The sequence below is a fragment of the Pieris napi genome, chromosome 2 (genome assembly GCF_905475465.1).
Source record: "Pieris napi chromosome 2, ilPieNapi1.2, whole genome shotgun sequence".
Classification (NCBI taxonomy): domain Eukaryota; kingdom Metazoa; phylum Arthropoda; class Insecta; order Lepidoptera; family Pieridae; genus Pieris; species Pieris napi.
The window spans coordinates 7,603,494-7,617,506 of NC_062235.1; the positions used below are offsets into that span (position 1 = coordinate 7,603,494).

General features: G+C 31.9%; 2 protein-coding genes across 9 annotated transcripts in view; one reads left to right on the plus strand and one right to left on the minus strand.

The window, feature by feature from the left end:
• LOC125062729 (endoribonuclease Dicer) overlaps nucleotides 1–14,013 on the plus strand; it is a 45,457-nt gene that overhangs the window by 26,213 nt on the left and 5,231 nt on the right. For 5 of the 7 annotated variants that reach the window (XM_047668842.1, XM_047668827.1, XM_047668868.1 and 2 more), the window contains 9 exons: nucleotides 110–192; nucleotides 511–613; nucleotides 1,832–1,921; nucleotides 2,717–2,804; nucleotides 3,204–3,373; nucleotides 4,006–4,242; nucleotides 4,698–4,833; nucleotides 12,683–12,883; nucleotides 13,713–13,817. In XM_047668842.1, coding sequence (XP_047524798.1) covers nucleotides 110–192; nucleotides 511–613; nucleotides 1,832–1,921; nucleotides 2,717–2,804; nucleotides 3,204–3,373; nucleotides 4,006–4,242; nucleotides 4,698–4,833; nucleotides 12,683–12,883; nucleotides 13,713–13,817 — 1,213 coding nt within the window. The remainder of the gene's footprint in view (nucleotides 1–109; nucleotides 193–510; nucleotides 614–1,831; nucleotides 1,922–2,716; nucleotides 2,805–3,203; nucleotides 3,374–4,005; nucleotides 4,243–4,697; nucleotides 4,834–12,682; nucleotides 12,884–13,712; nucleotides 13,818–14,013) is intronic. The other 2 variants (XM_047668859.1, XM_047668876.1) reach the window with 1 other exon arrangement.
• Nucleotides 5,499–11,852, minus strand: LOC125062762 (juvenile hormone epoxide hydrolase-like). 2 transcript variants are annotated; one of them, XM_047668897.1, is made up of 8 exons: nucleotides 11,683–11,852; nucleotides 10,260–10,445; nucleotides 9,529–9,918; nucleotides 9,283–9,440; nucleotides 8,757–8,947; nucleotides 7,684–7,912; nucleotides 6,998–7,255; nucleotides 5,499–6,964 (listed from the first exon to the last, which is right to left on the minus strand). In XM_047668897.1, the coding sequence occupies exons 2-7, from the start codon at nucleotides 10,443–10,445 to the stop codon at nucleotides 7,042–7,044; spliced, it is 1,368 nt and encodes a 455-aa protein (XP_047524853.1). In that variant the 5' UTR covers nucleotides 11,683–11,852; the 3' UTR covers nucleotides 5,499–6,964; nucleotides 6,998–7,041. The 2 variants fall into 2 exon arrangements, with proteins under 2 accessions (XP_047524853.1, XP_047524843.1); XM_047668887.1 differs by having other exon boundaries at nucleotides 5,499–7,255; nucleotides 11,683–11,851.

Genomic DNA, 14,013 nt, shown 5'->3' on the forward strand with positions numbered 1-14,013 from the left:
AGATCAGATTTTTAAAATAATTAAATAAACTTGTAGTCATGGTACTTATTAATTTATGGTATATAAAAAAATAAACATAAAGAGATATTTTTTTAATTTTCTTTTGTAGAATAACTATGTTATTGGTAGCCTACGAATTGCGGGCGGAAATTTCGAAAGGTATTAGTTACGGTAAACCTCACCCACAAAAAGGTTAGTAAAATTTGTATATTGATATATTATATTTTTAATAAACCATTTTACCTACTTACTATTAACTTTATTTTTGAGAGATTTTAATTTTGTTTGACGCAATAAACACATTTTAGTGCCATAAATCTAAAATTTAATTCTCCCTTTTAATTGCAGTCTAATAATAATAACGCTTATTCATTTTTTGATTGCCAATCTTACATCTTACCAATAAAATGCCCACGTACAAATTATATCGTTTTTGTCAGTATATAATACCTGAATTAAATATTATTAGTAATTGCTAAGATTGGCGGTTAACGTATTAAATAACTTTAGGGGAAAAGTGGTTGCCCATTGAAACAAATATTAATATAGCGAAAAAGAGCTTACTCTCGCAAATAGAAGAGCCAGCAGCGGCCAGCATTAACAGCATTGACAGGTATTTAAAAAAAAAAATATCTATGATTAATATTTATTGCCGAGTAAAAGTGACAACAAGAATTCCTTTCAGTTTTATACACCATCGTGACTTTCTTTAATTTTTAGTTAATAACGTGAATAATTATTTAATTACAACCCTTTGTATTAAATATTAATTATTTATTAATTCAGTTATTTATATTCCCACATATTCTTAGAAGTAGCTTTGTAAGCTTTTCTCCTAATATATCTCGTGGTAATTTGCAAATAAGTATACGGCAAAATATTAATAATCTCTGCATCGTATGATGGTAAATGATCAGCCTTCTGGCTGACACGTTTTCTATTTTTGGGTCTGTCGGTGATATTTCCTCAAAATCTTTTCCTTTAAGCAAGTGTTAAATTGACGTTCAATATTGTATGTAAAAAAACGATTTGATGGTTCTGAATCATGAAACGCTTAACCTTATTGTAACGTTGCTTCAAGCTTTTAAAATTGTAAGTTGTTTATGAAGATCTGTATTTTGGTATTTATATGCCAGTAAATGTGGCGGTTACTTTATTGTGCTAATCTAGGCGTGATAACGTAATGAAATAGATGAAACCTACCTGAATGTTATAATCGTTTACAAGGAAATCGTATGTTAAGTAAAACAATCCTTGATTTGCTTACGAGCGATGGCAAATTACGCGGACTAATTCGAAGCTTTTCAAAGCTGAACCGCCTGAATACAAGAAACATAAACAAAACTGCATGGAGATATGAACTGGCTTTCCTAAGCTATTTTAAAAGCACACAAAGAAAGGGTAACAGTAATAAACCTAAACCATAAGACTAAAAATGTATAAGTCTGATTAATCCAACATTAATCAGACTTATACATTTTATACCACCAAATAAAGGCACATGGTTAAGGTGAAATAAGCAATAACAAAGATTGGAAAATGCGTTCAGAAAATCTAGTCCCTTGCTGGAGCGAAGTGAATCGCCTCCTTGAATCAAAAAGTGTAAAAAAAACTGTTGCTTGTAATGGAGGAAACAGAGATTTTTTTTAAAGAGTCGCTATAAAAATATTACTAGGCAGAAACAATCTTCAGAAATTTCTATGATGTACAAAATATGTTGGTCCGAAATAGAGTTATTGTCCATTACCTAAACACAGGGGAGAGAATAATAAATTTTATTAAATCAATAAACAACCATAGGACACAAATAATTTGCAAAGCATTATTACAGTGAAGATGAAGATACAAGAGAAAGAAAATTTCGTACAGAAAACCGAAAATATATTCCATCACCCGAGCGGAGTAGATCGCCTCATACAAGGTTAGATTTTGAAAATCTTTGCTGTTCGACGGTTTCCTTTATACTTTAAGGAATTACTACAAAACATATACATATAAGTACATCTACTGGGTTGTATGACAAGCTTAATTCACATCATTAGTAGAAAAGTATATTTTTATATCACATCACGTAAGAATTAGAAATATGCAGTGTTTATATATGTATTATGAACAGGAATTAAATGAAGGTACTAAATGATGAAGAAAAGTGGATTATTATTATTAAATGTTGCTGCAATTATGTACAGAGGACTAAACGAGAAAATGAAGGCGTCTTAAAAGAGTTGTTAACCCTTAGCGATTAAATCTAGACTTATAACTATTTTTTATAGAACTGATAAGTCATACCGCCCGCCCATGGACACTCTTAATGCAAGAGGGCTTGCGAGTGCGTTGCCGGCCTTGCATGTCCAAGGTAGATAGAGTTTTTTGTTTTGGCAGCACGTTGCAAAAATATAAAGGTTTGGGCATTGTAAAATGGATATTAACACGAGGCAATATATACAATGTAGTGATCAAATAATATAAGAATTGCCTATAATTATATGACTCTTAATGTAATTGTAACTTCTATTCAATTTAAGACAAATTTGCAGCTTTTGTGGCACAATATACGAACTTTAAATTGTACCACCATAACATTTTTGTACCATATTCTTGCAAATAAATTATTATTATTATATACCAACTATATGTCGGACCTCAAAATCGTTACCTCTCATCTCAAATAAATACCAGTGTTACTTCATGTTATTTCATTTTCATAACTGTGTAGGATAAGTGATCCTGTTGTATCGATATCGATGAAGGAGAGTCTCTATCAGCTTCAGAAAAAGAAAATGAGTGCGGAATACGCTTGGGAGGTTTGTATTAGCTTGTGTTGCAAATTGCTTATTAGTTGTTTTTTTTTTCTCGCACAATTATAATCACATGCTCAATCGTATCATGACTATATAACTACATGGATTGTATGATGTATCATTTAGTAAACATAAAAGTACTCCACAGATTAAATATGATACACAGAGGGATGGGTAAAAATTATAAACTATATTTTGAAAATAGTGTGGTATCTGTTGTTTATATTATAAAACTGTCGATGAATTCGATCATTACGATATTCTTTGTAGCTACAAATTAAACTATAGACTATTATTACTGTTCTAGGGATACTCGCATGTAAATAAAGTTTACTGTTTCCGTCAATGATTTGACCCTGACTAACAAATAATTGTTGAATGTAGCGTATATGTCTGTTTTAGGAAAACGCGGAACCAATTGATATAGAGAGAAATATTACTGAAGTTACATTACTGGATATCGAATGCTATGACACATTTGCGATGGCTCCTGTGTCTGATGAGAAAAATAAGGCCATTGCTATGCCCAAAAATCCACCAATCGGCACCGCTATAATGCCACCCCCACCCAAGTAAGAATACACAAACATTATGTAATTTCATTGCTCACACTCACCTTTTGATTTAAAAATACTACAATAAAAATTTAAATGAAAACAAAAGTACGGTTTATTGGCGTTTAATTTCGAGATATTATTCGACTACTAATAGTAATTATTAGAGCTTGTGGCCCTCACATTTCTCGGTTCGTTTCACTCATGATTTTTCCTTCCTCTCAGTGGAGCATGACTGGATAAGTACCACACGTGAACGTATGGTTCTGTAATTGGCACGAAAGGTAAATTATACCCTCATAGCTGGAGATATAGCTAGATAAATTTAGGACTGTATTTCACTAGTTATAAATAGAATAAAAAATGAAAGAGTGATGCATAATTTAATTTATATTTTATATGTGTTTATAGTGTTAATTTTTCATAAATGAAATCTAAAATCTTTCATTACGATACTAGGTCATAAAAATACGTCTTGAATTTCGTTTTTAATAACATTTGACTGTTGTTTTTTTAGTTGCTACCTTATTATTTTGCTATCAAGTCTCGGCATGTTAAGGGTCTAACATATGACAAGACATTATCATGAAATGGCTTGTTTTTTATTCATAGCCTTTTACATGTGTGTATAGTCTATACTTTTTCTATAGCTATTCAGACAAGATAAACCTCTTGTCTCGTAAAGCAACAGGCAACGGGCCGGAATTGCGCGACGTCCTCGCAGCTCTAACGACCATCAACTCTCATGATTCCTTCGATTTGGAGAGAGTGGAGACCCTTGGGGACGCTTTCCTTAAATTTGCAGCGACTCTTTATCTATTCCACAAGTTTCCCAAGCTTAATGAAGGACAGCTAACAAATATTAAAGGACGCCTCATAGGAAACAGGTATTTTCATTATTTTTCTGGAATGCTTCAAATTGGTTAAAGTATGGGGGTGGGACGGGCACTTGGGGATCCTCTAAGGATGTGATCTTATTTTTGTCATCCTTATTATAAAATGAAGTCCCTCGTCCACGTCTGTATGTCTATGATAGCAATAAACACAAATACTACCGAACGGATTTTTAATTCCATTTTCACCAAAGATTGTGTTGTCACTACATTATGATTTTTCTGAATGAATTTGAATCTTGAATTATATTCTTTCGTGTATATATTATCTTCAAGAGGTCGCAACTAATCTCGCCAAAATATGAGAGCTTTATCACCGCGGCTGCGGGTGGAGGGTAGTATAGCTGTAGAAGCTTAAATACTTAATAACATAATTAACTGGAAGTGGTGAAGCTAAGAGCCCGTATTCGAAAACTTACCAAATTCAAGAATAAATTCAAATATTTTAGGAATCTGTTCTATGCCGGCAATCGTATTGGTCTCGGTGGGCGAATCAAAGTCGAACAATTTAGTCCAAGGATGGATTTTGTGGTCCCTGGATTTGCAGCTCCTCAAGAAGTTATTAATTTTATTGAAGAACGAAAGGTTAGTACTACCTTTAAAATATGTATATGGTTTTAGTTTAAAATTATTCATATTTAGTTCGACAACTTTGTGTTTGAAGGTACTCTACCTACTCATAAACTGCATATAATACCAAAAAATATACTCGCGTGATCCTTTATTAAAGGCTTATTTTTGTAGGACGTTGGAGAAAGGCTATATTTAACAGTAGCATAAACTATATATCGCTTTATAATTATAAGTTTGAAAGGAATTACAACAAAATAGTCTACGGTGCATGTTTTTTAAAATATTTACATAATTATTGCAATTCATATTTATTTTTCTTGCGATTAAAATGATAAGATTTGATACATAACACGTTAAGGATAAAAAGCAAATAGATAGATAGACAGATATTTAACTTGGAAAAGATAATATATAATGGACAATCTTATCTTTAATTTTATATTTTATTAAATTATTTTGTCCAGCAGTCCAAAGAAGGTCAATTATTTGATTCATTAATATTTATTACCACCGACTCATGTAGAAATTGGATAGAACACTATCCACCAGTGTACTTGGGAACTAGGTGTTACCATTTCAAAGCGATAAAGGTTAGTTAAGAAATGACCTATATCTCTTATAAAAAATGAATTTGAACGCTTCTATAGAACGAAAATACTTGACAATATAAAAACAAATTTCAGAACTCATTGGAATGTTTTATTTTTTGTTCAGTTCAATTATTTCAATTTGTTGTGCCGAATTATAATTTACATTATAAATAATAACCCTAACACCATGTATAATCACGCCATTACATTATAAAAATTATCAAAGACGATATAATAACCTGATTGCATTGAATGATAATTACATAATAAAGAAAATAATACTAGAAAGAGATCAGTCTGTGTCTTCGCACAATAATCGCAAACAATTTTTATTTGTACAAATTGTACCCGTTACTTAAAACAAATATTTACTAACGGTCAATGTACCGGTTGTTAAGAATTAATATGAGGGTCAATCACAACAGCAATGTAATCCAAACATTTTTGTTCGGTTTGTCAATAGGGAATCACGTCACACTGTCTGTATTATCAAATCGTCAGTTACACTTAGGGTATGTTTCATATAATATAACTTTGCTTCCAGCTCGCAAAATAAATGTTACTGTACTGCTAGCTAAGAATACAGTACTGAAAATACAGTAGATTAGTGTTAACTTTTTTACATTAAAAAACAGGTGATTTATAAAAATGAAAAAAGCCGGTTTTCATTTATTGTTCAGTGGCTAAAAACTAACACAACCTACTGTACTTGTCAGTGAATTTGTCTGTGAACTACTCTTACAGAGGTAGAACAAAATTCTAGAGGCGCCAGACATTTCGTTGGCATGTACCTTAAACGTATCTACTATGTTGGTCCGATGGCCATTCACAAATACATGAAAACTGTTTCTGTCAAAGGGAACTGTTTCAATGCTTGCTATAGAAGAGACACCAATCCTAAAAGCCAAAGTTCCTCTTGACCTCATTAAAGTATTGCAATGTTTAAGAGCGCTAGGTTTTCGCCCGTTTGGTTAAATAATGTGCACAATGATCATATCAGCCATCAGCGTATTCTAGCACTCATATTTATTGCGACACTAAATGAGACTTAAACGATGATTGGCCCTTAGAATTAGTAGACTTCCTGGATTCATTCAAACAGTTCTTTGATTACTATTAGGTTTGAGACCATTAATAAATTGTGTAGTGTTTTCACGTATCATCAGCGATTCCTACCTGAGCATTGACACTTATTTTGTCAGCTCTTGGGCTTTTGCCCCTGCTGAGTGTAGGCATTTACAGTACTACTAACATTAGGAATATGTAATACTTATGGAAAGTAAGTTACGCCCTCCCGGCGTAACTTGTATTAAGGTACATGAAGCTGGAAGCACTGATACATGTAGATGTTGAGTTATCATGCGGCAACAAAAAGAAATTTAGAAATACAATAAAGAGAAAATTAAAAAAACATATTTGGTGGTATAAGCGATGTTGTTACAAAACAATTCACACTTTCACGTTTTCTCAGTTGGGTTTAAGATGTTTCATGTTTGTGCACACCTGAGAATACAGTGGAAATGTGTATCGCTTGTTGTCAACTTAAAAACTAAATACAAAAGTAAACACACACAAAGTAAAACTAAATACAAAAGTAAACACACACAAAAATAAAAGAAAGTACACATGCTTAATAATTAAGTCGGAAGCTAATGATTTCCTTCACTGATTCGAAGACGTCGTCGGCCAATGCCTTCGGCGTTTGCAGGGCGGCAAAATGACCCCCGAAATCGTGGGTAGTGGATCGTACAAGATTAAGAAACTTGTCCCGTAATATCCAGTCAGGTTGATACACCACTTCGTGCTTGAAATTTATAGCTGCTGTTGGCACGACAGTCGGTATGCTGTAAAATAAATGTATTAATTCAAATTTAAAATTGTTTATGTAGTATATAATTGATTCGTAAACTGCTTCGGCAATATAATATATTATATTTAATGTTTAAAACTGTACTACCAACTAATTATGACGTAGGCCCTATATTGTAGAAACTATAAACTTATTCCAAAATGAATCTAGTTCAAAATAGTGTCACAAATCTCAAGTCAAATGAAAAATGATAATTAAATCAGACACATAGTCAACTCAAAATAACTTTATTCATGTTAACAAGTACACTTATGAACGTCAGCAAAACAAAAATGAATTCCCCGTATTTATTTAATATCTCGGGCAAGTACTGAGACATCGTTAGGTTTATTCCTAACAAAAGTGCATTCGCAAACTTTCTCCCACCACGAAAAATCTGGACTACTCACTTGGCATACTTACTTATGCATCATAAATACATCTGCATGAGCGAATGCCTCGGCGTATATCCTCATAGAGGTGACGATACACTCATTTGCCCACACGATGGTCACGGTGTCCAACAAATCATCCCTGTCAATGTTTTCAAGCCCCCCGTGGGGTGTGTTCAACTGATTCCTGTTGCTGCAAACTCCTATTTTCTCTAATGTATATGCTGCTAGTCCCGCAGGAGAATCGGACAGTGCTACTCCTGAAAATATATACTTGCATTAATAAGTAAAATTCTGAGTCGAGACTTAGCGTTAGGAAACTCCTATATATCAAAAACGTAATGAAATTTTGTACACTTATGTGTGTAATACGACTAGATATCAAGTATGTTTAAGTCTCCAGATGAATGGGGCAGACACATTTCTTAATCAGTTAAGTGAAATGTATAGCTCGTAATATAAATCACTATGTCCTTTTGATCATTGTTTAATTAGTGCCTTATACCATAATCAATATTATTTTATTCTTTGAATTTGACTGAAAATAAGGTGGCGTTATTATTGCTTTGTTTGTGTATTAACAATTCGCATTACTATACTTTTAAAGCTTAGTTTATGTTTTAATAGTAGAAACGATATACTTTTAAAATTCGAATTTTAAAACCACAATCAAAAAGGCTATATAAAATTTAAATTAAAAAAAAACATTTTATAGAATATATATTTATATTTTTGAAGTTATACTTCTTTAGGCGCGTTATGAAAAATTGCTTCAATACAATTGAGGTTAACTATCCGTATGTATTATTAATAATGCAAAAGAAGTATAACTTCTTCCGCGCGTACATAAGTACACGCATCCTTTTTTTGCTTAATAATACCGTAATATCGGAACAATATTTTTACCTCAAATTGTATTTTTATTTAGTCTTTTATTAATTATCTTCACACAAAAAAGCTCATTTTTATTTTGTAAGATGATAATATAACAATTCCGATTGCAGAAGTTAGATAAGAATATATATTTAAACTAATTAGATACTTGATAAGAAGATAAAAAATAATTGATTGAGAGTAACACTTTAAACTGCAATTTTGACTTACCAATTGTGTCTGGTTTTGTAGCTTGTAAGTGAAAATAACCACTTTCTCGCAGGATATAATCAAACAGTTTCCTTATGGGATATATTCGGTTAATGTACTTTTTATCCATTATGAGGTTTGGGAATAAAGATCCAATGATATATTTAACATTACTGATTGGTCTTGAGGAAACCGGCATATTTGTGTGAAATCTGAAAGTAATATCATATTCATTACAAAATGTCATAACAATCTACAACTTGAATTAGTTATACATAAAAATAGACTTCTACAGAATCTAAATGCATTTAATTACATAAAAATTTCGCTTTGAGTGAATATACCTATAAAAAACCTATTTATAGAATGTGTTTAGTAGTGTTGATATTTGGCTATTAATAATGGATAAGTCATATTCTGATAAATCCTCCTAATTCTATAAAAACAAAAATCAAATCAAATTTCTCTAAATGTGACGAAGGACGAAATCCATTACAAAGGTACAACAATGTTTAAATTACTACTGCTTTGAATGTAAATTATTTACCCTAAAATTTCATGAGGTATGAAGGTCGTCATATGGGTCGCCACCTGAGAACCCCAATCCCCAGCTTGAATGTAATACATGTTGTGTCCTAAACGACGCATCAGATTACTCATAATTGTGCCAACTTGCAGAGGACTCAGGCCGGGCTTGTGAGTTCCCTGTAACATTTAGCTTATCGTTACTCGATAACAGCATAAATTGTATTCTTAGCATTCGTTTTAATTCGCAATTAAAAAAACAGCTTGCCTGCGAAAAGCCAAATCCAGGAAGATCGGCGGCAATAACTTCGAATATAAACTCGTATCCATCTTTGGGTGTTGTTAACATCGGTATAACCTTATCGAATTCCTTTGAAGAACTGGGCCAACCGTGCAGCATCAACAAAGGCAGTACTTTCTTACCTTTGCCCTCTGGTTTCACATGAATATAATGAATGTCAAGACCCTGAATTGTTGTTTTGTAATGTGGAAATTTATTCAGTCTTTCAGCTCTCTCCGTAAAATTGTATTTATCGGACCAATATGTAAGTAGTTCATCCAAATATTTGGTATTCATACCGTATTGGGATTGGGCTCCGTACAGGGGTGGTGTGAAAGGACGTCTGTTTCTCAGACGACTCTTCAAATCTTCTACCATCTGGTACATAATATAATATTAGTGAAACGAACAACCAATGTAGGTTTTAGTAGTTTATTAACGCAATATTATGAATTTGGAAAGAATTTTTTAACAACTCGTTTAAAATAAAACCAAAGAAAAGTTTTGATCACTTCTTCGTTCAACAAAACCAGTATTCTAAAAACTAAGTACAGTCTCCTCCTACAATCAAAACTATTAAATAACATTACATTTGAAGGCTATATTTGTGTTCTAGGGTTAGAAAAAACGTTCGTAATTAATTATGAAAACAGCACTTTTACTATCGCCGTAGTTGCCAAATCCCAAAAAGGAAAATCGGGCTAAACAAATTCACTTACCGATTCGTTAAATACAATAACAAAGGGTCGTATAGATGCGTCTTCATCCTCGGGTTGTGGGCCATCGCCCCACCACCGGTCAAAGTCCATTGGAGGTAATGGAGATGGGCGTAGGAGATACACCTTAAATCCGATTCCTATCCCCAAAGCCACAACAGCACCATAAAATATCGTCGATCTCAACATCTGTAAAATTAATATTTTTAAGGAAAAATATCCCTTCAAAGAGACAATTAATCTAAAGAAGCCATCTCCAAATATCAGATAAACAGTGTGCATTTAAATAACACATTTCCTTTATTTAAACGAAAATATGTGTCCATTAATTAAACTGTGTATTATTTATAAATATTATATTTACGTATGATCATCAATATTTTAAAAATAATATGTTGTAGCGTAGGTTTTATTTTTATCGTAAGCAATATTTTATTTTATGCGGGGTACACGTTATGCGATTGAACGTACAATACTAATTGGTGGCGGGTTTTAAGGATAGAAAAAACCAAAACATGCTAGCTATGTTGCCCAATACATGTAGCGGTAAAACTACTAAAAATATATGTATTTGTTATAATGATAATTATAACAGTTTATTTCAACTAAATATATACAAACAGTATAGCCATTTTATTATTTGAAGTTTATCGCTTCCGCTTTAACCGTATTTATTAAGTACTTTTTATTTATTTACGTGTTGTTTACCCAACAACTAGTATAAGATCATTCACTGATGAATGAATTTGTACGTCAAAACGGTAATTACCGCTAGATTAAATATATTACCATAAATAAAACATAACATACATAGGTGTTTTCTAGCATAGAAACTTGCTTAAAAAATTATTACCCCGTTTTGATACATATATTATACATTTCAATCTTTTAAAGAAAGTATTTTCGAAGGTACATACTACCTACCTGATTTGAAATTGTACGTGTCAATTACCATAGCGGTAATATTTTATGTTCGTTTTTATTAAAAACTAACAGGAGTTAATAATCTGTCATAGTTTTTATAATTATAATAAATGTAATTTTCTTCACAATTCACACTTGATCGCCTGACAAAGTGTTATTAAAAGTATCACAATAATTACCAACGTGAAAACGTATTATTACAAACAGTTTAAAACCGCCTTATAAATTGTGTGTAGATATATAGGTGTCTGAATTGTGCTGATTTTACCGGCCATTGAAGCTACAGTTATTTTTTAATATTATATGCGGTACTTTACGGCCGATGACCGCTTCTTTTACGCGCTAAACATTCGTTTATCTTAAATTTAGGACAAAATACTCTGATATTTGCGACACGTGAAAGTTTTTAATTGATTACTACCTACTTTTAAGAGGAAAAAACAAAAGGGTAAAAACGTAAAATGTATTTCATTCTATTAAAAAAATTATAAGTTATAAATACCTTAACAGTTTCGGCGATATATTAATTTTAAAGAAGCACAGATTGCGAAAACGTCACTATAATAATTAACAACCGGTGGCACGTGCGTCTGCGCCGGCTCGCGACGCCGAAATTATATTATGGAGATATGCAAGCCGCGGATTGACACGAGGAGCGTCTAGTCACTAGTGTGTCTATGGGCATTTAGAATTCGGCCTCGACCTTGCAGACACCGGTATATTCTAAGATAATGATAAAATTATTATAAATGTTGCTTTTGTAAGAATACTGAATATTTCTATAACATTTATTTATATATCAAATTTAGGCCTCTATTAAAAGGTGTCAATTATTATATAACGTAGTCTTTACATTTATCGTGAATGCAATTGCAACGTAATTAAACAAAACAGTAAGATAAACATGGAAAATAAAAATGCTTTTAATATATCTTGTTAACTTTACCTTAATTAATAACTAAAATTAAAAAATACTTCTAACTTTTATAAATAATTTTTAATTAAAAATAATTAATAGCTCGGTAAGGTCCCATAATTTTGAATATTTATTTAACGGCTGAGATATGAGAAAATTTTTCATAAACAATCCAAACAAAATTTATTACTAATTTTAATTAGGATTTTTTTTAATGTCTTTTTTTATGATAGTTTAAAATTTTGATTACTTTTATTTATTTATTCAATTTTTTGTCCTTACAATTTTTGCGCGTCACTTTTGCATTATTTTGCGCGTAAACGTGAGTTCACTATTTTTGAGAACACGCAACAACCCCACACACTACATACCTATGCGAAAGATTAATGCTAAATGACAAAACATTGACATATTGATTCAGGAACTTCGGATTCGAATGCCAAATTATTTGTTTGTATTGGATAGACATTTGCGATATTAACTATTGCATTGTTTGAATATTAGTATTAATAATAGGTGACATTAGTATGTAATCAAATATATCATTAATATTTGTTCATCTACAATGGCCTTGCATTGATTTCAGATCCGGCCATCAATTCTTATAGGAATGGAGTTTCCAACTTCGGAAGCATTGAGTGGAAAGCTGTCAGATAGAAGCATGAATTTAATTCAAAATAGATTTATTGAGGCGACGTCTCAACTTCGGCCGGCCGAGCCCGAACCGGAGGGTGGCGTTCAAAATGAAATGCAGCGGTATATCGGGGCACAAGCAGTGTCTGACAAGGTAACATACCTTTTTTTATAAATACTTATAACACACCGTAAATAATTATCATTAAGATAAAAAAAAATTGTCATAGCAAAATTAAATTGGTTTCGAAGTATGGCGAATATGGCGATAATCATTTTCTGTAACTCCTATCTACGCTAATCCCAGTCAAATCACCTATTTTTTTACAGTATAGTACAGTATGTTACAGTATAGTATTTACCTCGTCCTAATTGAAACGGCTAACGTATAAATGTTATTTTTATTTGTTGTGTATTAGTCCGAATTCTGCTTTAATTAATGTTATAGTAGTTATTCTACTTATACTTATACTTATTTCGGGTTGACGGTACAGAAAGTTTCTTTATTATTAAAAAATATATTATGGACAGACGTAGAAATGTATTTGTGCCTTGAAGGATGTGGTTGAGAAATTAAAAAATATCTCACATAAAATTATTTTAATTATAGACTATGGGTCAATAATTATAGTAGCTAGTGTCCATGACTCCGTTCACGTGGAATTCACATCGTTGTAAATAAAACACAACAACTTATGTAATTATGTTCCGACAAATACATTATTAAATATGTTTATACTTGACATTAGCAATTTTCCTGATGTGGCTAATTTAAACTGAACGAACTGTTGATACCCCAGCTTTATAGGGTTTGGTAAAAATAGATCTTCGATTGACACGCACAGGGCGGGCTACACACAAGATTGAGAGAGGCTACACTAAATTAACACGAGTGGAGCGGCCACAGCTAGTATATGAAAAATTAACAAAATAGTATATAAAAGAATGATTAAGTACTGATTGGTTACTCTGGTATATTACAGTCGGTAGCAGATTGCGTTGAAGCACTAATTGGAACCTACCTGCTCAGTGGTGGCGTTGAGGCAGCCGGCTTGTTATTGGAATGGCTTAGGATTATACCAATACAGGTAATTATATAAATTAATAAATATGTAGTACTTTTTTATAATTCCAAATATCATATATGAATAATCGAAATGTCAGTTTTTATTAAAATTTAACGAGTAAATTCTGTTTAGTATGTCTGTTAGTGTATATTAACAACAACAACAATTTTCTAATTTAACTCACTTCGCACTATCAAAACGAAAGATTTAAAACTAT